Consider the following 24,232-nt stretch of genomic DNA (forward strand, 5'->3'; position numbering starts at 1 on the left):
GACTTGTTCTGTTATATTCAGCTGGGACGGTTATGCTCTGCTCAATCAGAGCACTGTTTAAGGTTGGCTGAAGATTATCCTGGCTCCAGATCCTGGGCTTCCTACTCATGGATAATGCCACGGGGAATCCCAGGTCACTGCTGCACTGCACTGTCGCTTGGGTTAGCACCGGCAGGCGGCAGCTACCCTGCTGTGCATGGTTACCGGTAACAACTGCTGCTGTAAAAAATTCTCTTGCTTCCCGGTTTTCCATTTTGAGAGTCCATGGGGACCGAGGCCAAGGCCATGCCCATGCATGAAGGCCACAGTCTCAGTGTCTCATGGAGTGTCAGAGAGATGAGTACAAATTTACTCCGGTAGGGACCGTAGGGCCCTGTGTCCGTTCGAATGATTGATGGGGGACAACCGCAACAGCGTGGTGATCGGCATTGGCATGGGGCAGCCGGCCTCGCCTGGCGGCAAGGCATGGCGCCATGGCGCCATGGCGGGAGAGCCAAGCCAACAACAGCCAAGAGCCGAGCTGCCGAGACCCACCCGAGCGGCGATCGAGTTCCTCGCGACCCGCGACTGCGAGGACGCCACGACGCGGGTCGCGGGCTCGGCGCAAACGCCACGACTGGAGTGGAGCGGAGCGGAGTCGCGGCTCGTGGGGGGGTGGGAGCGCTGCCCCCCGTGTCGTGTCGAGGGAAAGGGTCTGCCGCACGCAGCTTTTCATGAGTTTTCGTGGTGATTTTGATGGTGGTCACCGGTTAGGTCAGTGGTGACCGCTGCGGGAGCGCCGAAGTGACCGATGGTAGTGGCTTTTGCTTAGGGCCTTGTTTAGCTCCAAAAAAAATTTGTAAAATTTTTCAAATTTCCCGTCACATCGAATGTTTAGACGTATGCATGAAGTATTAAATATAGACGAAAATAAAAGCTAATTACACAGTTTGGTCGGAATTGACGAGACGAATCTTTTGAGCCTAGTTAGTCTATGATTGGACAATATTTGAGCACAGTTTGGTCGAAATTGGTACTATTCACATTTTGCAAAATATTTTGGAACTAAACAAGGCCTAGTTTAGATACACCCAAAACTTTACAAGATTCTTCATCACATCGAATCTTGCGGCACTTGCATGGAACATTAAATATAGATAAAAAAGATAACTAATTGCACAGTTTACCTGTAAATCACGATACGAATCTTTTAAGCCTAGTTACTCCATGATTGGACAATGTTTGTCAAATAAAAACGAAAATGCTACAGTGTCAAAATCCAAAAAGTATTTGGATCTAAACAAGGCCTTAGGCGTTGTTTAGTTCACCCCGAAAACCAAAAAAAAATTTAAGATTCTTCGTCACATCGAATCTTTCGGTACATGCATAAAGCATTAAATATAGACGAAAATAAAAACTAATTGCGCAGTTTAACTGTAAATCGTGAGACAAATCTTTTGATCCTATTTATTCTATAATTGGACAATATTTGTCACAAACAAACGAAAGTGCTACAGTAGCGAAATTCAAAAATTTTTCACATAGTGTTGTTTGGTGCATGGAGCATTCAAATATATAAAAATAATAACTACTTACATTTGTGAGACAAATCTTTTGAGTCTAGTTAATTTATGATTAAACAATTTTTATTAAATATAAATGAAAGTGCTACAGTGTTCATTTTGCCAAAAAACATTTGGAACTAAACATGGCCTTAATTGCATAAAGTTTTTTTAGGTACCGTAGCACTTTTGTTTGTATTTGATAATTATTGTCCAATCATGGACTAACTAGGCTTAAAAGATTTGTCTCGCAAATTACAGGTAAACTATGCAGTTGGTTATTTTCTATCTATATTTAATGCTCCATACATGTGCCGTAAGATTTGATGTGGCGGGAAATCTTAAAAAGTTTTTGGCTTTTGGAGGAAGTTCACCAAAATTTTTGGGTTAGGCTATAACACTTTTGTTTGTATTTGGTAATTATTGTCCAACCATGAACTAACTAAGCTCAAAAGATTTATTTCGCAAATTACAAGTAAAACTATGAAATTGGTTTTTTATATATAAATGCTTCATGCATACATTCAAAGATTCGATGTGACGAGAGATTTTGAAAATTTTGATGAACTACTCATCACATCGAATCTTTAAACACATGCATAGGGCATTAGATATAGATAAAAAAATAACTAATTGATAATTTACTCATAATTTGTGAAATATTGTTTTGAGCCTAGTTAGTCCGTATATAGATAATAATTATCAAACACAAATAAAAGTGTTACACTAACCGAACTGGTTAGCATTTCCTAGCGTGCCGAGCTTGAGCTTGCTGAAGTACAACCTACACATACACGGCGATCTTTAAGTCGTTTTTTGGGCTGTACTTCAAATATATATCCAGTTAGTTCAATTTGATTAAGTATGACAAATATATTTAATGTCATTTTGTATTATAAATTAAACTATAAATATAGAAAGCTAGTCTTGTTCTTTAAGTCGTTTTTTTACTAATAAGGAAATCTTTGACCGATTCAAGTTGATTATATATATAGAATTAATACAATAGTGAGTAACGACTATCGATTTTATGTCTTTGTTGTTGTTTGGTATTGGATTGGTCGTGAGTGTCCAATGCCCATTGACCAATGGGTTATTACTTGCCACGTGCCTTTTTTAACGATATACTGATATATATGCGGCTAGGCCCCATATCGGGGGAAAAAAGGTTTCGATCGAATGCATTTCAGGAGCGCGTGGTGCAACTCAGCATGCTATGGTGGGCCAGTTGTTTCTCTGGTCGTCGGAGACATCATTTTTTTTTAGCAACAGACATCAAACTGAACTAACTGGATATATATTTAAAGTGGGCTGTACTAGAGCCCAATATTGGGGCAGTTTTCTTCTTTGGGCTAAAGTTCTGGGCCTGATTTACGTGGATCTCTTCTCTCTTCTCGAATCTAAGGAAATCTAGGTTAGACTAAGGGTGCGTTCGGTTAGAGGTGAATCAGGCTGGGAATTATTCTAGCTAATAAAAGGCAGTACAAATTTGTCTTGCAATTCCGGCCGGAAGTTTTTCCAGGGACATGTTCCTGCGAAACGAACGAGGCCTAAACCAGATAGAGTGATAGACGTCCCCTGGGCCCTGCCAGCCTGGTACTAGCAAGTAGCGAATGACAAATAAACACACGGACCGGAACTCTTCTTGAAACCCATCTAAAAAAAGCTTCTCAGCGTCTTGAGTTTCTTTTTTTGGTGCCAGGTATGTTCGGAAATAGATTGTGCTTGTCTTTCTCTCGTAAGAATCACTCTATTTTGGAAGTACTCATCCCGCATCCCGCTGGTCGGTGAGAAAAGGATGTACGTACTTGATAGTAAATGGTTACCGTCAAGCGAAGAAATTAATCGCGAGGCTACATACAACGATACGAGAGCGACAAGAAAATTAAAATCCATGCTTTCTTTGACGACGTACACGGCTTCTCCAATACTGGCAGGCAATTTGCCGTGCGTGCGTACACCGCTCGCGAACGAGTACGTCCACCGCACGCACGCAAGAGCACATCCGCCACGACACGGTCACGAACGCCACGCGGAGATCGATCGGCGCGTCTGCGTGTAGGTAGAGCCCGGCCTCAGCGAGGCAACACTCGCATGCACCAGACACAAAGCCAAAAACCCTTGCGTCCTACGCCTACGCGGCTCGCCAAAAACCGTACAGCACGAAGCCACGGCACGAGAGTGCCAAAAAAAAAATGGTTTGTTCGGGGTCTCGTCTCGGGGGTGGCCGGTGGCCGGCGGCCGCTAGCTATCAAGGGCAAGAGGGTAATTGCTCAGACGAGGAGTAATAGAAAGAGAAAGCGGCGGCCATCCACGGCCTCGTAAAAACCGTGGCCCGGTGGCTGGAGCGAATCGCGGCGCGTTCGATGGGCCAAGGTCTTGAACTCGCCCTATTGGGTGCATCTGGGCCGTGCACCACGTTGTGCTGGCGACCCACGTGCTCTTTGCCGCGCAGTGGAAGGAGTATTTGTGCTAGCGGCGTGTTTGAAATTTGAACGGGGAGCGACCTATATTTATTCGCAGTTGAAAATTTGTTATGAACTTATGGTACGAGTTATGTCAAGGACCACGCCCATGCTACGCTTCTCTAAACAAAATTACTTATTGTGCTTACATTCTAGGTATCCTAAAGGATTGCTTATGCCATTATATTTTTAATCTAAAAAATAGATGAGACCTTTGATGTAATGTTCAAATATCAACTTAGAAATGATGAATGCACAAGGGAGACCAATATAACAAATTTTTTAACATACTTTTGTTTCATTTTTCAATTGAGTGGAATTTTAGAGTGCTAAGTACCTTTTGTTATGGACTTCTTTATAAGAACATTTTCTTTTCAGGTCCATTTAGAATGCAAAAAACATATAGAATTATACAGTATTTTGAAATCAATCCATTTACATAGAAAAGCGCATGAAACAAAAGACAAATATCATACTCTAAAAGGTGCATTCTGTTAAGATGTATCTCTAAAAAAGAGAAGCTTAGACCATCAATTTTCATCGTTACCGATGATTTCTGGTCAACACTAGTATAACAGGGGAAATTTTTGGGTGTAAACCACCCTCTTGGTGCAATCGTGAAAACCATTCCAAAACCCCTACTTAGAGGTAAAAAAACGACATACATCCAAAGTTCATTCATAGATGTATGTTGTAGCAAAAGTTCGGAAACAAAATAAATCTAAAAAAACTCATATGGAAACGACAAATTTCATGTGTATTTGCACTAGAAGACAAATTCTATAATTTTTGTCTTCTAGCGCACTTGCACCTGAATTTTGTCATTTTTATATAGATTTTTACACGATAAGTTTGCCTCCCAACATTTGCTACAATGTACATCTATGGAAGAACTTTGGATGTGCATCGTTTCATATTTTTTAGAAACCTCTAAGAAAGTTTTTTGAAGTGGTTTTCACGATTACACCAAGAAGGTGGTTTACATATAATATTTTTCTAGTATAACATATACAACGATCATGATTCACCTATTTGTTATTAAGCCTTTTGGCCTTGTAGATGTATGCACATTTAAAATTCAGGACACTTTACTCACAAACATGCTTGTGACTTCTGAGCAAATATTTGCTAAAAAAAATGTAATTTTTGTTTTGCAGATTTCTGGCGTAGCATGACTTATCTTTTTTTCGAGGCAACAGAATAATTATATTAACTTGTAATTGAGTATATCATCATGTTACAAGCGCTTTTGAATATAATACTTAGTTTTATAAATCGATCTACATTTATATTGTATCAGCACTATGTATAGCTGCAAAACTCAAACCTAAATTTATATAGATGACTGCATAAGTTAATACTTGCCAAAAAGCCTTAAAACAGATGACCAACGAACAACAGTCAACAACGGAGTTGAGAAACTTATTCTCTCTCGTGCTTTTTTTGTTCTTTCTGCTATAATTTAAAACTTAGTCTTCCTAGGTCTTTACTGTAGCGGTTGCTCGCTAGGACGGCACGGGAAAGATAGGTAATGCGTATTGTGCCTTCTGCGTCTTGCTTTATAACACACCACATTTCGTTAAAAGCATGGACACCTTTTGAATAACAGTGTTAAACACGAATTCAAAGATGAGCTTACAAATACAACAAATTCCTTCGTAATCGCACCATCAGGGATCTAACTCGCGGATAGTGAAATTATAGACGAAATTAGGGACTAACTCGCGGATAGTGAAAATACAGTCGACATTAAGGACCTAACTGAGCAAAGCGCCCCATATTCAAACGATTAAAATAAGCCAGATCGGCCGATTTGAACCCACCGGACGTCCGGACCGGACTTCCCAGTGGGACCCACTTCAAAGTCACCTGCACATCGCCTTGATACGCGCGGGCCCCGTGCTTGCCACGCAGGCTGAAATGACGCATCCACCCCTTGGCCATTCAAATTCCCGTGCCACCTCCGTGGACGATTTTTGCACTCAGCACCCGGCACACTCCGAGATTCCCCTCAAGCCACCCCAATTCGATGCTTACGGGCCACTGAAAAGCGCACGGGAGAGAAGAAGCGCCAAGACAAAGCAAAAATTTCGCGATGAGTCCACCACGACTCCAAGCAGCTGCGGCCGCGCCGCTCTAATCGGAGCTCCGATAAGACGCCGCCGCCCCCCAACTCAACGCCTGAGTCCGCCGCGCTCTCCCCGTGCTCGCCGCCACTGGTTTCCCGGTCGGGACTAGGGTTCAGGGAGGCGGCGTGGAGCTTAGGGTTTCGGCGGGATGAGCTTCCGGAAGGGGTTGAAGGTTTGGGTGGAGGAGAAGGGGGAAGGGTGGGTGGAGGCGGAGGTGGCGGAGGCGAAGGAGCGCGCCGTCGTCGTGCTCACGAGCCAGCGGAAAAAGGTGCACCGTCAGCCAATCCTCCCTCCCTCCCTTCGTCTGTCGCTTTCGTCTCATTCCGTGCGGTTTAAGTTCCCGCTGTGCCGTTCAGAGGTCTTGGTGGATGCGGATGTCACCGCTGTGCTTGTTTGGCGTTGTGTCTGATTTGAATTTGGAGGCGATACTTGTCTTTGGTGCTTTGTTTGATCGTGGTTCGATACGAGTGAACTGAGGTTGTTCAAAATTGAACTTGTTTGTTTTTTATGAAGTTTGTAGTTGTTTTGTTACGACTCAGAGCAGGTTATTCAAAACGGTTTTGGGGCTGCACTGGCTAGTGTGTACCCAGTTGGGTGGGGGGTAGTGTTGGGGTCTGCAGATATTGTATCCATCTTGTTTTAGTGTTTGCACTATAAATTCAAACAAATTATTAACTCAGCTTCTTAGAGTCTTAATAATGATTTGTAGCTTTGATGAGTTAATTTTTTTACACTTTCATTTGATTGGTTTTGAACTCACTCTGCATAATTTAGTGCATACTGGTGAAATTGAGAACTTATATTAATGTGATTGTCCTGGACAGCTCCATCAAGTCTAGCAGTCTTTGGGCCTTACTTCAGGTTCTCACTGTACAAGCTACCTGTGTATCTTGCCCTTTTTATTTTATGTTACGTTCCAGCTTCGGTTTCATTGAGTATTCAATTTCATGCAACACCCAGCTTGCAAGATTTTTGAGTTGATTGCACTAGTAACAAGTTTGGTGTCCTCATGAATATCTGCTACCTTTTTTTTCTCTCCTTGTCATGCCCATTAAGATCCTTGCAACTTATGGTTGATATTAATATTGGATCATTTTTCAGTGAATTTTGAAGCACATTGGTAATCAACAATTTTTCATTTCGAGCTGAGTTATGAAAAAGTTAATTAAGATATGGTTTCATTTGTTTCATTGGAAACTTGATTTGATTTGCTGAAGCTTTCCCTTTGTTTATTTCAGATTACAGTTTCGCCAGAGAAATTATTGCCCAGGGATACAGATGAAGATCTGGGTGGGGGTCATGTCGATGACATGACGAAACTAACATATCTAAATGAACCAGGTGTTCTTTACAATCTGAAAAAAAGATATGCATTGAATGAGATATACGTAAGTGATTCACTGGCACTGTTTTTATTTACTGTGGTGATTTGCATTTCAAACTAATTGAAATGTAGATCAATTGGTTACTCGAAAACTTGCTTTCATTGCAAATTTACGAACTTGAAAAGCTCAAGCACCTTTTCTTTAGCACATTCTCTCCTGAAGTTCCTGACTACTGCGTTCAGGATTCAGATTTTCAGATGTCTTACTCAGTCATATTTCTGCTTTGGTAGAACTTTTGCAAAATTTGTTGGAATCAAATAAACATGCCTGCAATGGAAAATGTGATCGATTAAGGCAAAACCATTTGCCGATGTGAACACAATAATGATGTACTCGTCTCAATGGTTTCAGCTTCTGTTGATTCATGACATAACCATTATCATTTTGCAGCTTACGGAGCAGAATGATGAATGACCCTAGCTATTTTTTTTTAAAGTATGATATGATCTGTAATCAATAATTGCCATACGTAATATCGTAACTGTTCTTTTTTCTCCCACACATATTATTGCTTTTCCATTTTGAGTTGTCAACATGAGTATGGAATGATGCCCTTTTTTGCGTAAGAATTTTAGTTGCTTCTCCCTTGTATCGATTATGTTAAATAATCAATAATGTTCTGCTTACACCATTGATTGTCATGGCTTAATTCTTGTATTATAGTCCTGGAACATTAGTTATGGACTACTTTCTATAATTGCCTTTCACCTGTCTGTATTGAAACAGACATACACCGGAAGCATCTTGATTGCTGTTAATCCTTTTACAAGGCTGCCTCACCTGTACAACGAATACATGATGGAGCAATATAAGGGCATCCGATTAGGGGAGTTGAGTCCGCATGTTTTTGCAGTGGCGGATGCATCATACAGGTACAGGTTATTTTGTGGTTGAATTGCAATGCACTGTTTCCATATAATTTATTTATTTCTTCTGTTGACATTTGTTGAACTGATTAGGGCTATGGTGAATGATTCCCGAAGTCAGTCCATCCTGGTTAGTGGTGAAAGTGGTGCTGGCAAAACCGAAACAACGAAGCTTATTATGCAGTATCTGACCTTTGTTGGTGGTAGAGCCGCTCTTGATGATCGAACGGTTGAACAACAGGTTCTTGAAGTAAGTTTTGACTCTGTTTTCTCAACTATAATTTATGTAAACTAGGATGTCCCCATCTATAGTTTTGTTGAAGTATGCATTTTCTGTTGATATTGCTAACAATAGCATTGTCGTAATATTTCTTTATTCGTTCCCTCCACCAGTCTAACCCTCTTTTGGAGGCATTTGGCAATGCAAAAACAGTACGGAATGATAACTCAAGGTGAGAATTCACTCAATATTGGCTAATGTTTTCGATGGCTTGTGTGTGTTCCTCAAGTCAAGTCAAGATAATGAACAATCTCTTTTTTAATTAGTAGACCTAACCATTTCGACCTCCTTTTATTTTGTTTTGCATATTTTAAGTTTGTAACCTAAACACTTTTTGGTGCAGTCGATTTGGAAAATTCGTAGAGATACAGTTTGATGGAAGTGGTAGAATATCTGGAGCTGCTATTAGGACCTATCTCTTGGAAAGGTCCCGTGTTGTGCAAATTACTGATCCTGAAAGGAATTTTCATTGCTTCTACCAATTGTGTGCTTCTGGAAAGGTACGTTACCAACTATCACTATTTCATTGGATCATTTGTTATGTGAGTTCACTATATGAGTTTGGTTACTCTATGCATGATTAGCATTTTCCTATGCATTTGATGGTGTCTGATTTAACTTTCTAAGGACACTGTTGAACTTAATTAGTAACTATACTCATTTATCATGATGCAACCTTGGGCTCTACAAATTCCTCATAACAAGCTATTGATTTGACTTGTATGCACTCATAATCATTTTCCTGTTATTATAATGGTGTCTTGCAATTTCTTTGGTATTTGTCCTGAGGTTCTAGTGTTAGCTGAAATGTGTAATGATTTTATCTACTATATTCACAACGGAAATCAGTTTATTGTTGTTTTATGCTAAAGTTTAATGCCATGTTGGTATGATGTGGCATTGATTCGTTGAAACACTATTTGCTCAAGAGTGTTGACTGTTGAGACATGTTTTTCCTTATTAATACTCAAGCTTATTTATAAAGTATAAGCATGATATGACTTTTGTTCACTAAAAAGTCGACAGTACCATTAGTAGCATATTTTGAAGCTTGATTTGTTTAGATGCACACAAACATAGACAACAGTCACAACACAAGCCTGACACATCCAAGTAAAAATGTAATGACATTATTCTATGTCCTAGTGGCTCATGTGGTTCAAGCGAAGTAGAATGTGACATGAAATGAAGAAAGGAATAAGCATCTAATACCTATTTATTTCTTCATTTACTGTACTTTCAACAGAGATTAAGTGCATAGGCAAGCATACAACAAATGGAGTCATGCATTTACCATTCTTTGTAGCGTATTACCTAAATCTATGCGAAGTTATAGAAAATATGAAAGCATTTCTGCTGGTAAACCACTAGTATGATTTTATGTTACCATTTTTTTTAAAAAAACTACCAGCCAAACATTCCATGGTTTGTGTACATTAAATCATTAATTATGGTGCCGTGATTTATTATCTTTGTATTTAGTATTTTCCAAAGATATAGTTGTAAAATATGCCTAATGATACGATGAAGTTATAAGGTTAATTAATTTTGATATTGCATTGTTTGTCTGTAAAGGATGCAGAGCTGTACAAACTTGGGCATGCAAGCAGTTTTCATTACTTGAATCAAAGCAATACATATGATTTGGAAGGGACAAACAATGAAGATGAGTACTGGAAGACGAAAAGGGCAATGGATATTGTTGGGATTAGCAGAGAAGATCAGGTTCCTAACATGATGCTAAGACACCTAGATGTTTCTTGGAAAATGTCTTCGTCAGAGAATTGTTGCATTGTCCTTCTATTGCGTAGTTATTTTCTACGTTACACGAGTACGGATACGAGTATCCGATACAATACGTATCGGATACGCGGATACACACTTTCTCAAAAGAAAATCCACTAAAATGGTGTATCCGAGTATCCGTATCCGCGTATCCGACGAGTATCGGATACGGATACGTCACCTCCCTTGGAGTATCCGTGTAACATAGGTTATTTTTGCATCTTTCAGAAAATGAGTCTGTCTTTGTACTTGTTCAGGATGCTATATTTCGGACATTGGCAGCCATTCTTCATCTTGGCAATATTGAGTTTGCCCCAGGAAAGGATACCGATTCTTCAAAAATTAAGGATTCAACCTCAAATTTTCATCTCCAAACGGCAGCTAAATTATTTATGTATGTATTCTTGTTTCATCAACTACAATGATATTTTTGGGGAAAATATTCCTATTTTTCATTATTGTTGTTTCTCTGGAATTATGCTTTCTGTACTTTTGTTTTGAAATGGTTGGTTCGAATTGTTCTGGAGGCGTTGAAGTAAATGATTAAAATAAGCAGATACACCCAAAGATAGTTAATTTCGAGACCTCATCCTGAACACTCGTTGTAGATAATTAAAACTACGGTTTCTAAGGTCATGTTTCATGCTATCTGCTTATAGGCTTAGAAGATCGGTGCTACTACTAAATCTGGTTATAACATGTTTTAGTATAAATGGTCCCAGGGGTATGCACCACTCTTTTCGCTAAAAGAAGTATCATGGACTGTTAGGACTCCTGTCTTCTTGTAGTAGGCACTATTTTATGTATTGGAAGCAACATATCATACTATTCTGTACCTTAATTGAATTTGCTGCTTATAGTTTCATTTTGGTTCTTGAGACAGGTGTGATTCAGATCTATTGGTCTCAACACTATGTAGCCGTTCTATACATACTCGTGAAGGAATAATTGTTAAAGCATTGGACTGTGCTGCTGCCGCAGCTAATCGTGATGCTCTAGCGAAGACTGTATATGCAAGATTATTTGACTGGTATTTTCTTCTGCAATATTTTTAGGATTTATATTTTAATGTGATGCAATATTTTAGAACTATTTTCAGGCTTGTTGAGAATATTAATAAGTCTATTGGTCAAGATGTGGATTCCAAGGTACAAATTGGTGTCCTGGATATCTACGGCTTTGAAAGCTTCAAAAACAACAGGTTAAATAGATTGCATGCTATTATTTCATTTTCACTTATAGCAATGCACTAATATTTCATAGTTTTTTTTTTTAAAATGTATGGATTGGATGAAGTGTATCGTTAGAAGGTAAAGAGCCTAGTTATCTGTTTATTTACAGCAATGTGAACAGGGTCAAGTACTCTATTTATTAGCTATATAATTGAATTATCTTGAAACATACAGCTTGTGTGCGTGCATGCATTTAGCATATTTTTACTACAGTTTGGTGAAACTTTGTAAATTGTGCATTTATTAGCCATCACATTGAAGTACTGATTTTGCAATGCTAGCTAGGTTTTGACGCTGCTCCTTGATTTACCTGTGCAGCTTTGAACAGTTTTGCATTAACTTTGCAAATGAAAAACTTCAGCAACACTTTAATGAGGTATGCACTGTATTTGTCTGTCGGATTTAGAATTTTTTTAATTTACTTCTCTTAACACTGGATGCTATAAATGCCTTCTCTCAGCATGTATTCAAGATGGAACAGGAGGAGTACAAAAGCGAGGAAATTAATTGGAGCTACATTGAGTTCATTGACAATCAGGATGTGCTGGATTTGATTGAAAAGGTTATTTCTTTACCTTTATTCATCGACATAGGCTGAGTGTTCTATACTGTGTGACCTTGATTTGTTGTATTGAGAGCTATGTTTACATATATAATAATTATTTTGCGCTTGCATTAAATTATCCTCTTGCAAGTTTTTATCATATTTTGAGCCTCTGTTGCGCGCTTATCTTGCACCTGCAGTGCTGGGATAGATTGGTGCTCTTCTGCCTTGAGCAAATAACTGTATGTTGATATTGTTTTGCACTTGTGTTAACTGCCAGTGCTGATGTGCAGTCCTCCATGTTGAGTTCTGTTTAACACACTAATGTTGCCTCATTTGTTTTTTCTTGTGCGTAGTTGACAAGTTTTTGTGTTGCTTGTGCTGTATCCATTTTTGGTATTTTTTTCCTTGTCATTTAGTGGTATAGGTTCGAACTGTGCAGGATGTAATTGCATGTAAGGATTATAACCGGTAAAGTCAATATCTACCTTTATTTTAAGATTATCCAACTGTAGGCTTTAGAATGGTTGTTAGTACTCTGGTTTGTGTAATGGGAGCAACATGTTGCTGTTTCCTAAATGCAAGGTTCTGGCTTCCCGTTCCCCAAAAACATAAAAATATATAGATAATATATGCTTACTGTGTCAGGTATTTGAACAAGATTTTTTTAGCATCCTGTTAATATTTGCAACATCAGTAGTGTAAGCTGTACTTAGCATGACTACTAAGTCTATTACTTCATTCATTAGGTCATGCTTACTTTAAGGCATTTTTTCTGTCATTTTAACCCCCTTAGCCATGGCTGAAACTATGTAGTCTAGGGATAGACCTGTGACCACTTTTACTTCCTTTGTCTGACCTGGATGCCCTGGAAAACATTTTGTAAACTGAAATCAATTGTATCCTATGTCCGTGAAACAGAAACCGATTGGAATTATTGCACTGCTGGATGAAGCTTGGTAAGCTGCCTGTTTGTTTCTCTTGGAATATAATATTTATATAAAATAAATCCCTGTCCTCAGCTATGGTTTTCTCATTTACAGCATGTTTCCCAAATCTACGCATGAGACCTTTGCGACAAAGATGTTCAGAAACTTCTCTTCCCATCCTAGGCTTGAGAAGACAAAATTCTCAGAAACAGATTTTACCATCTCACACTATGCTGGGAAGGTAAGCCAGAAGCCCAGGACTGCCAGGTATTGTCATTAATTATTATTCTAGTTAATAATAATAACATCTGACTGTTTGCAGGTCACGTATCAAACAGATTCTTTTTTGGAAAAGAATCGAGATTATATTGTTGCAGAGCACTGCAATCTTCTATCATCTTCAAGGTGCCCATTTGTTTCTGGACTTTTCACTTCATTGCCAGAAGAATCTATAAGATCCTCGTACAAGTTTTCATCAGTTGCTTCCAGATTCAAGGTATCAATAAAAAGTGTATTGCCTCTGTTTCCTTTTGCTTTTGAGATATGTGCTTCTTCCATTTGGCGCTTCTTTGAATTTTATGAATTTGTCCACTAACGAGTTACTTTACTTGTGGCTATGTTCGCATTAACATGTTAAATATGGTATTTTGGGCATTATCGTAGTCGACTGTTCCAGGACCTTTTTTTTGCGCCCTTTTAACTTTTTAATATTAATATAATGATATGCAGCTCTTCTGCATGTTCGAGCAAAAATCACCAATCTTTATTGCATTTGATCTTTTGAAAGTCGACGTTTCTTGAAGTTTGTTTGCAATTGAAGGACCTGCAGAAGTCTCAGCCATTTTTCTACCCTTTGGATATTTATATTCGTTTCACTCTTAACATCATTGTACATTTAACTGAGCACTGATTTATTGTCTTTCTTGATTTTTTTGGAAGCTACAACTGCAAGCCCTCATGGAAACCCTAAACTCAACTGAACCTCACTATGTACGCTGCGTGAAGCCTAACTCTGCTAATCGACCTCAGCTTTTTGAAAATCAAAGCGTATTGCATCAGCTACGTTGTGGGGTAAGAACTATCACAGAAGCATAGACTAGTAAAGCAGTATCATAATTTTTCTTATTGTTTTACTAGTCAGCACATCTGCCGATATAATAGTTCGTTGCTGATTGTCATTTTTGCACCTCTGCACTAAGGCCTTGTTTGGATTCACATGTATCAACATCAATCCACATGTGTTGAAGTTGTTTAAGTTCCACTCCAATCCACTTCCACACATTTGGATTGAGGTGGATACATGTGCATCCAAACAAGGCCTAAACATTGAATGTTGAATATTTTCTTTTTGCTTCAAGATGTACTTTCATGTAACAGATCAATAATCTTAGAGCTCCAATGTTAGGGAAAATCAAACCAAGCACATAGTGGCAATCAATTACTGGATGTGAGACTGAAAAGTGTCCTTAAAACTCGGTTTGCCTGGAACAAACAATCTGTCACGAGCCCCAAATGTGTTGAAGACTTGAAGGTTTCTTTACCTGTGCTGGCAGATGAGGAAAGGTCGGAGTCGATGCTACCCTTCACTTCTTCTCCTTCTGTGTAGATCCTCTTTAGCAGCTTCTTCTCTGGCTCGGATGGCTTCTCAGCTTGACACGGCACACGTAGGAGCTCAAGCTCGATTTGTGGGAGAGGACCGGGGGGGGGGCGGGGGGGAGGGGATGAGGAGCTCTGGCTTAGATTGACACAGACCTGACACCCACCATAAGCTTGTTTGTGGCCACTGACTTTTTTTTTTGAATCTGTGGCTGATTTGGGGTGAGAGAGGAAGGGGATTGAAAGAACGTCGGTGAACAGGAGATGGTCAGATGGGGAACGAGTGGAAGAAACCTTGTTTAGGCAGGAGAGAAGATTTTTAATCGCATGTGGGTCCCGTACACACTACAGCTACTTAATCATCCAAAGTTATATTGAACAGTTTCCTATGGTTCAATGCGCATTGGAGATGCCCTTATATGAAATGATTTGTGGTTCTTCAGTGATGGCGAAATGATATTGCTGTGATGTTCAGCGTCCTACTGCTCTTAAATCATACCAACATTTGATTTGCTTGGGCACACTGTATTGACAGTTTTGGCAAGTAACTGGACCACATTTATGTGGTTCCTTTGGATATGTTTATATTTCCACCTCATTATGTTTTTATTCCCTGAAACTACAAAATTCTCAAGCTACACATCGTATACTCCAGCACCTGTATTTGGTATGACATAGTCATGAAAACATAATTTGACCACAAGCTTCTGTTGTTCAGATCTTTAAAATAAAATAGAAGTTATACTCTGACGTTCATAGAAGTGTTGCTGGCAAAAAAAACTGCATGCTTTCGAGGTTTTACTTATTTATTTTACTGGAGGGAATTAGTACTCAGCAAATGATTCATTGTTTTTGGTCCATTTTGCTATGTTTTCACAAAAATTGTCACTTGGTGGCATGACAGGGTGTCTTAGAGGCTGTCCGTATTAGTCTTGCTGGCTATCCTACCAGAAGGACTTATGCTGAATTTGTTGACCGGTTCGCGGTTCTAGTTCCAGAGTTGATGATTGGAAGGTACCGTTTATATCCTTGATGAAACTAGTTAGGGAAAGAGGTGGAAATTTAGATGAGTTAATGTTTCTTTATGGCCTGAAACACTCTGCATAATTGCTTGGTCTTATTGATACATGTAAATAACAACATACTCGACTTGAATAACTTGATTCCTCTTTACCAAGGAGTTTTGTGCTTGAAATAATTGAGCATGGGCTTTCTGGTCTGGTCAAAATTTATCTTGTCATTACTAGTCTATTACACTGTGTGGACAACTGTGCACATCACCTGATAATTTGTACATGTTTAATTAGGCAGCACTATCATATTGTAGTATGGTAGCAACTGTTGGGAGTTTATCCAGTCTGCTTATAAGAAAAGAATAGTTGATTGTTTTGTTGATTTGCTTCACCATGTTTGCTTTACATGTGCAGTTACGATGAAAGAATGCTGACAAAGGGTATTCTCGAAAAGATGGAGCTTGAAAATTTTCAAGTAATGTGCTCAGCTGAGACTTTGTTGTTGCAATGTACTAATGTTTTGTGATGATTAGATGATTAAATGACCCACATCTATTTACATGACTGAGTCTTGTTTATATCTCCCATGCAAGTATATAAGGTTTAAATCTTTTTATATATATATAAAAACCCACCATTACTCTTCTGCATAAACATCCTGTTTTTCAGAATGCACCATGATTATGTTAGAAATTGTTAGTGCTTCTGGGCTAAGGACCTCTGGAATTTGTTTGCTAAGGCAGTGTTGAATCTCTTGGTCCTAGTGACAGTGATTTCATTTGGTCGTCTTACTACTTGTGCTGTTGCATGTGTTATATTAGTCTGTGTTGTTTGGGTATTTTATTTTTATAATACTCTTCTTCTGAATGAAATGATGCTCAGCTCTCATGCATACTCCAGGAAAAAATTCAAAATTTAAGTAATTGCTTTAATGATATGCTTAAGGTCACCAAGGGAAAGATGTGAAAATAATATATTGACATTTTCTTTTACGTGATAGCTTGGTAGAACAAAGGTGTTCCTTAGGGCTGGTCAAATTGCGATATTAGATATGCGCCGTGCTGAGGTTTTGGACAATGCTGCACGACACATTCAAGGCCGTTTCAGAACATTTATCACACGCAAAGAATTTGTGAAAACAAGGGAGGCTTCAGTTTCTGTACAAGCATACTGCAGAGGTAAACATGTGGGCTTATCATTCGGCTTTATAGTTTTGTTCTGAGAGCAACATACATCAGTAAAATCATGACAGAAAAGAGTAAAACGAGTTATTGCTTTATCCACTAAATGAACTGGAATGAACCACATTATTTCTATGTTCCAGTTTAACTGTATACTTCAGAAAACACCATTTTTTGCTCCTAGAAGTAGTAATTGTCTAATGGTGTTGAGTAGTTGTGATGACAGAGAACTATAATCAGTTACTCTGTCTCCAAATGAACTGGATTGAAATACAATATTTTCAGATTTGATGGTTGTTTGGTAAGTACTAATCTTTTGCCAGCAGAGGTAGTAATTGCTTAATTGGGTTGGACGGTTGTTAGATCGTTATAGTTGGCTGAAGGTTTCTTGAGAAATGTGATTGCATAGGGTGCCAATTAGTCCCATAATCTTGATACCTAGATGATAATTTGTTTCTGTCCGGCGACAATTAATTTCATTTACTTTAATACTCACAGGGTTGCTATTCTCATGACTTGCAAGTTCAAATTTATTCTTTGGTTCCTGTACACATCCCTCATGAATCACAACCTCTTGATCTTTCTGATATTAAATTGTTAATACATTCTTTTTGTTAATTAGGCTGTTTGGCAAGGAAGATGTATGCAATCAGGCGTGAAACAGCGGCAGCTGTAATTGTTCAGAAGTATGTCCGAAGATGGATCCTACGTAGAGCTCACCTGCAAGCATGTTTGGCAGCTCTTCTTATTCAGTCTTATATTCGAGGGTTCATCGCTCGCCGCTATTTCTCTGCCATTAGGGAACATAAAGCTGCTACAGTGATACAGGTGTGACCCCCCTCCCCTCCTGAAATTGTGCACAAAATAAAACCATCTTAAAACAAGCATATTCAGTGAAAATTGTTACAAGCATTGTTTGGTTTATTTACATCATTGGCACACTGCAGTCTATATGGAGAAGACGGAAGGTTGTCATGCTTTTCCAGAATTGTCGGCAAGCCGCTGTGACAATTCAGTGTTCTTGGAGACAGAAGCTTGCAAGAAAGGAGCTAAGGAGACTTAAAATGGTAATTTCCTTGGTTATATAAATGAATGAAACCTGCATTAGTTATTTGTATTTTTGTTCTTTTTTTCTTTAAATATTCTTGCATTTCCTCCCCCCCCCTTCCTCCGTGTGCTGCTAAGGTTTTCATGTTCCTTGCAACTTTTGGAATCTTATCTCTCTCTCCTGTGATTATTGTGTATTGGGAAAACTCTTATATGATGGTTTATTTGATAGGCTGCAAATGAAGCTGGTGCACTGCGTGAGGCAAAGAATAAGCTTGAGAAAAAGATGGATGATCTTGCTTTAAGACTTACCCTTGAAAGGAGACTGCGGGTAAGTATCATGTGCCACTTTATTGTGTTAGTGCATTATTTGTGAATGTTACTTGTTATATTCTTCCATTGTGTCACGGTTATTTGATAGTGTTGTGCCTGTTTATTTTTTATATTAGGCCAATTAGTTGTTATAAGCATCTGTAGCTTACCTTCAGTCAGAGGTATTAATAAAAATCTTAACGGATGGGAATGACTTCTGATTCTCCTTGTGGAAAGCTGGAGAATATATAAGAAGTGAAAGAGACTCAGGAATCGATATGTTGAAACATCAGTGTTATCGATCCTACTGGGGAATTGAATACAAAGGAGGAATTAAAATATGCTGAAACGGTCATTTTATAGTTGAGGGACGAAATTGAGCCTCCTGTGAAAGTTGGAGGACAAAACTGCTATTCTGCCTAAATTTTTATATTTGATTACTCATAATTGTTTGTTTTGTATTCACCTGGTGATTCGACTTTCAAATGCAGGCTGCCAGTGAAGACTCAAAATCAGCAGAAATATTGAGGCGTGACAAAATAATTGAATCATTAAGTGCAGAATGTGCTGCTGCTAAGTCAGCTGCTCAAAATGAGCATGACAAAAATTTGTTGCTCCAAAAGCAGTTGGACGATTCTTTGAGAGAGATTGCTATGTTGCAGAGTAAAAAGATTATGTCAGCAGAAGCAGAAAAAGAAAACTCCAACCTAAAGGTTTCATAACTTCTGTCTTCATCATATTCTTAAGCTACGGAGTAGATAAATTTTGTAAATTAACATAGTCCCTAATGTTTTGTTTTGGATCCCTAAGGTTGTAAGTCTAGTGGGAAGCATGTTCTGTTTTCTCTCAACTTGAATTAGCCTTTCTAGTGGGACCTATACCTTGATTATATTTTTGCTGAACCATATCTTTTACATTCCACAGAACCTAGTCGAATCATTATCTATGAAGAACTCAATACTGGAGAACGAACTTACTGTGACTCGTAAAAGTAGTGATGATACAATGGAAAAATTGAAGGACGTCGAGGGTAAATGCAACCATCTACAGCAAAACTTGGACAAGTAAGCCTTGTGCTCCCATATGTATCTAAAGCTGCAGGATGCATGATCAACATGTGCCATCTACGTTTCTGGTGGACCTTTTGAGAACAATATGATGGTTTATGTTTTCGTGAATTCAGATTACAGGAGAAACTTACAAACTTGGAAAATGAAAATCATGTCTTAAGACAGAAGGCATTTAATATGCCGACAATGAACAATCTGCCTGTAGCTCCAAAGACATTATCTGAGGTACCTTTCTTTGTTACCCTTTCAAAATACAATGCTCTTTTTTTTTTGCTGGCTCCAATGCTGACTACTACAATACTATTGCAATACTCTCTATTTGATGTCAAACTTAGTTACAATATCTTACTTGTTTAATTCACTGACTTGATTTCTGAATGCAGAAATTTTCTGCATCAATTGGACTTCCCATCAGTGAGCCAAAGCATATATATGTAAGCTTATTCTTTTCTTTCAGCTTGGGTAACTGCACTTGTCCAGATCTTGTAAAAAAACTTTAATTTGACAGAGGACTAAAATTGTAGGAAAGCCCAACACCTACAAAATATCTGGCTTCGCTTCCACAGAGTTTGAGTGCATCAAGGAGATCGAGGTTGCCTGTTGAAAGGCATGAGGTAAATTCATCTGTGCTCTACACTCTAGACTTCAAGTTATAGATGTGCTTCATTTTTTAATTCATTTCATGACTTCTCCATGAGATTGCTAATACTTTATTACTGACCATGGTGGTCTATTAAGAATTTGAGGTATCTTATATTTGCTATTGTTTCATGCAGCAAAATCATGAAATTTTATTGAAATGTCTATTAAGAATTTGAGGTATCTTATATTTGCTATTGTTTCATGCAGCAAAATCATGAAATTTTATTGAAATGCATCAAAGAAAATTTAGGATATAAGGATGGCAAACCAGTTGCAGCATGTATCATTTACAAATGTCTTTTGCATTGGCGTGCTTTTGAATCGGAGCGAACTGCTATTTTCGATCATGTGATTGAGGCCATAAATGATGTCCTCAAGGTAAAATAATTGGAGCCCATGTATTTTATTATTTACACCATGTGTGTCCTCATTGTAAAATCATTTTGGGATTTTCTGTTTTGGTTTCACTACAGGGGACTGAAGCTGATGGTAGATTACCTTATTGGTTATCCAATACCTCTGCATTGTTATGCCTTCTGCAAAGGAATCTGCGGTCAAATGGATTATTTGCTACCCCATCTCGTCGTTCTGGTGGAGCTATAGGGAAAATAGCGCAAGTAAGAAATTTGAGCATGATGAATATTATTTATGTTCATCTTGAATCTATCATAGTCATAAGTAGCACCCCCTGCTTATCAAATTGTAAGTTGTTTTGGCTTTTCTAGGTATATAGCTTTTGCGATGCATCTGGATATACACCATGTCTAGATACAAAGTAAAAACTATCAATCTAGAAAAGCCAAAACGACTTACATTTTGGAATGGAGGGAGTATTGTTTTGTACAGACACATGGTCCCCAAAATACAACTCTGATATGACATATCCACCACAATATATTTATAAAATGTATCAAAATCATAGTATTGCAAGACTATATTTTAAAACAAATCCACTCATATCAGTTTCAAATGTTGAAACACGGCATACCAAATGTCACTGATGGTCATCAAGGATCTGGAGTTGTATCTGGTGGTTGAGTGGAAAGCAGGTAGTGGGATCCCTCGATCCTTAGGCTGCTGTGCCACCTTTTCCACACTTGTCTACGGTTACTAGCAAGGTTCATAACTTTTGAAGCTGCATTGTGCTGGTCGCATTAGTCATTTTTTTTATGCAAAGTAAGAATGTTGTCAAGTGACATGACAACATTCTTGTTTAAGTTGTGCATAAACATAGTTGTTTTTTTATTTAATTTGGGTACTAGGTACCTTGTCGACTGATATTTTTTCTAAAGAAATCGTTGAGGATTGATTTTGCCTTCTGACTGGAATAACAATACTTATGTTTCTTCCAGACGTTGAGGTCTCCTTCGAAGTTTGTAGGCCGCAGTGATACTCTACCACAAGTTGATGCACGGTATCCAGCTATACTATTCAAACAGCAGCTTACTGCATGTGTCGAAAAGATCTTCGGGCAGCTCAGAGATAATCTAAAAAAGGAAATATCACCTCTACTTAATCTTTGCATTCAGGTATATAGTTGTTTCTTCAATTTAACTGCATTGGAATTAAATGGATATTTTGGTGACATTCTGAGATTCACATGCAGGCTCCAAAATCAACACGTGGGCAACCTGGAAAAACATCCAAGTCACCTGGAGTTGGTGCCCACCTGGCATCGAACTCCAACTGGGACAATATCGTCAATTTCCTTGACTTGCTTATGGATACATTGCGCGAAAATTATGTAAGCCTTATCATTGTCCTGTTCTGAGAAAGGATTGACCTTTGTAAAGTTCATCATTGGGGTACTGATAGCCATGCCTTGTCCAAGACTCCAAGTGAGTCTAATATAACATCTGTGCTTGCTGCAGGTGCCATCCTTCTTTATACGTAAACTTATCACACAATTATTCTCTTTCATCAATATACAGTTGTTTAACAGGTAGTTTCCTCATCTCAGTAACTTGGTACTTGGTATGAAACGTGAAACTACCGTGCTAGCCATTAAATGTCTAGGAATGGATTACTAGGAAAATCTATATATTTCATTTATCAACAGAAAAATTTTTGTGGATAACTATCTTTGTTAAGTTCGCAAATCATTTAGTCACGAGAAAAGTGCCTGCTTGTGTGTTAAGTAATAGACTTATTGAAGGTTATGGATGATGGGATGGAGACACTTCAAGATACATGCTTGTTCTAATATGATTGAAATAAATAAATAAAATAGACTATTTTACCTTCATTAATATATATTCATTTCTCAGTCTTCTTCTCCGACGTGAATGTTGTACATTCTCCAATGGGGAATACGTGAAAGCTGGTCTGTCATTGTTGGAGAAATGGATTACTGATGTCACAGAGGAGGTAGGTGTCATTGTACATTCTTATCCTGCTTGTAAGAAACCATGTTGGAAGTGGATTTTCTTGGCATATCCAATGTGTTACTCTTTCAAGATACACCTGCCCTAAGGCCTTGTTTGGATGTTGTCGGATTCACCTCAATCTACATGTGTTGGGGTGGATTAGAGTGGAATTTAATCTAAATTCCACACCAATCCACCCCAACACATGTGGATTGATGCGAATCCAACTACATCCAAACTCGGCCTAAGAGTATTGGGTAGCATTGTTTTGTTGGGTTCGTGGGCCTTTTCAGTTGACTTCACAAGTTTATGTTCTTTTCAGTTTGCGGGTACATCTTGGCATGAGCTAAATTATATCAGAGAAGCTGTTGGATTTTTGGTAATTGATTCTACAAGCTGCCTGCCCTTCTGTTTCTTTTGGTTGTTTGCCTTTTAGGCTATTCTCACAAAATTTGTTATACAGGTTATACACCAAAAGAGAAAAAAGACGCTTCAGGAGATCAGGCAAGATCTTTGCCCGGTATGAAAACACATATCATGTACGCTTTTGCAGTTGGTCATCATTTATGGCAGACCATTAACTCATAATTTCTCTGGTGTTTCATTTCATGTAGTCCTTGAGTGTTCGCCAAATCTATAGAATATGCTCGATGTATTGGGATGACAAATACAATACCCAAGGCATTTCAACTGAGGTAGGTCCTTTCAGCTTGAACCTGGAGCTCTCATTTTCTGGAATTCATTTGCTTTACATTTCTGATTTTATTTTTGAGATTTCTTAGGTGGTTGCTGCAATGCGGGAGGTGGTTAACAAAGATACGCAGAATCTTCTGTCAAATTCCTTCTTGTTGGATGATGACTTAAGGTAAGGAAAATATTTCCAAAAATTACACTTTGTCTTCTGTGGTTACGCTTGATATTTGCTAGTGTGGAATGTACTCAACTGATTTGCCATTTTGCATTAATATTGATCTTTTCTGGCTACAGTATACCATTCTCCACCGAGGATCTGTCAATGGCTATCCCGGCAATAGATTATGCTGACGTTGATCTTCCAGAATGTCTTCAGCACTACACATCAGTACAGTTTCTAATAAGGCAGCAGGATCTACAGCCTGCCCAATAGAATGAATGTTGTCAGGCTGACCTGAAGATTTGTCTGTCCCCTGGTTTTATTGGGGTTACATCCATCTGCGATGTTGTATTGTTGTTTAGAGTTCCTAGATTGGTGGAGAGAAGTGGACTTTTACAGTTGAAAAGCAACCATTGTTGCTAGATGCATCATTCGTTGTACAGGGAATGTTGTAATTCTGTTGACTGTCGTAAAATGATTAGTATATCAGTGGCAAATTGGGCAATGTGCATCACCGATGGTATTTTCTACACATGAACCTTTAGCCCATTAACCGTCGGATCGCGCGATCATAAGCTTTAGGGCGTCTGATGTGGGTCAGTTTGGGTGTGCTACTTGCTTCGTCGTCGTCCCCGGCGATCTTGTTGCGGGCGTCACGTGGTCTCCTTGGCAGTGGCACAGCCCCATGCGTTGGTGGGCGGACTCCCACCTCCGTGTTGGCGAGGTGCGCTCTCGGGGAAGTCCTTTTGACCAGTTTCGATTTTCTCCCCTTATCTATAAAAATTGGTTTTTTTTGTGCTTTAACTTTTAAACCATTTATTTTTATATCCTAGATGATTTTAATAGCAGTTTTCCTGACGTGATGCCACATCATCTAAAAGAGGTAAATCGGATTATGTTGCTAGTTCATAAAGGTAGTTTTAAAAATTTGTCCAAATATTTTTTTTGAAATGTTGGTAATCAAAAATCCTAAAATCAATTTTGGTTCTTTAAAAA

The 24,232-nt window shown here is 38.6% G+C and overlaps 1 protein-coding gene across 1 annotated transcript; it reads left to right on the forward strand.

The window, feature by feature from the left end:
• Positions 6,021–23,764, forward strand: LOC8082670 (protein OPAQUE1). Its single transcript, XM_002452861.2, has 38 exons — positions 6,021–6,403; positions 7,374–7,523; positions 8,247–8,392; positions 8,480–8,636; positions 8,780–8,838; positions 9,010–9,166; positions 10,242–10,391; positions 10,709–10,845; positions 11,335–11,481; positions 11,551–11,652; positions 12,002–12,059; positions 12,144–12,245; positions 13,149–13,186; positions 13,271–13,397; positions 13,479–13,652; positions 14,096–14,227; positions 15,657–15,766; positions 16,180–16,240; positions 16,766–16,943; positions 17,569–17,774; positions 17,894–18,013; positions 18,226–18,324; positions 18,797–19,018; positions 19,230–19,369; positions 19,489–19,600; positions 19,759–19,809; positions 19,900–19,989; positions 20,225–20,395; positions 20,491–20,634; positions 21,370–21,546; positions 21,624–21,761; positions 21,889–21,959; positions 22,285–22,384; positions 22,706–22,762; positions 22,847–22,903; positions 22,998–23,078; positions 23,166–23,248; positions 23,371–23,764. Exons 1-38 carry the CDS (start codon positions 6,284–6,286, stop codon positions 23,507–23,509), a joined length of 4,563 nt encoding a protein of 1,520 aa, XP_002452906.1. The 5' UTR covers positions 6,021–6,283; the 3' UTR covers positions 23,510–23,764.

The sequence above is a fragment of the Sorghum bicolor genome, chromosome 4 (assembly GCF_000003195.3).
Source record: "Sorghum bicolor cultivar BTx623 chromosome 4, Sorghum_bicolor_NCBIv3, whole genome shotgun sequence".
NCBI lineage: Eukaryota > Viridiplantae > Streptophyta > Magnoliopsida > Poales > Poaceae > Sorghum > Sorghum bicolor.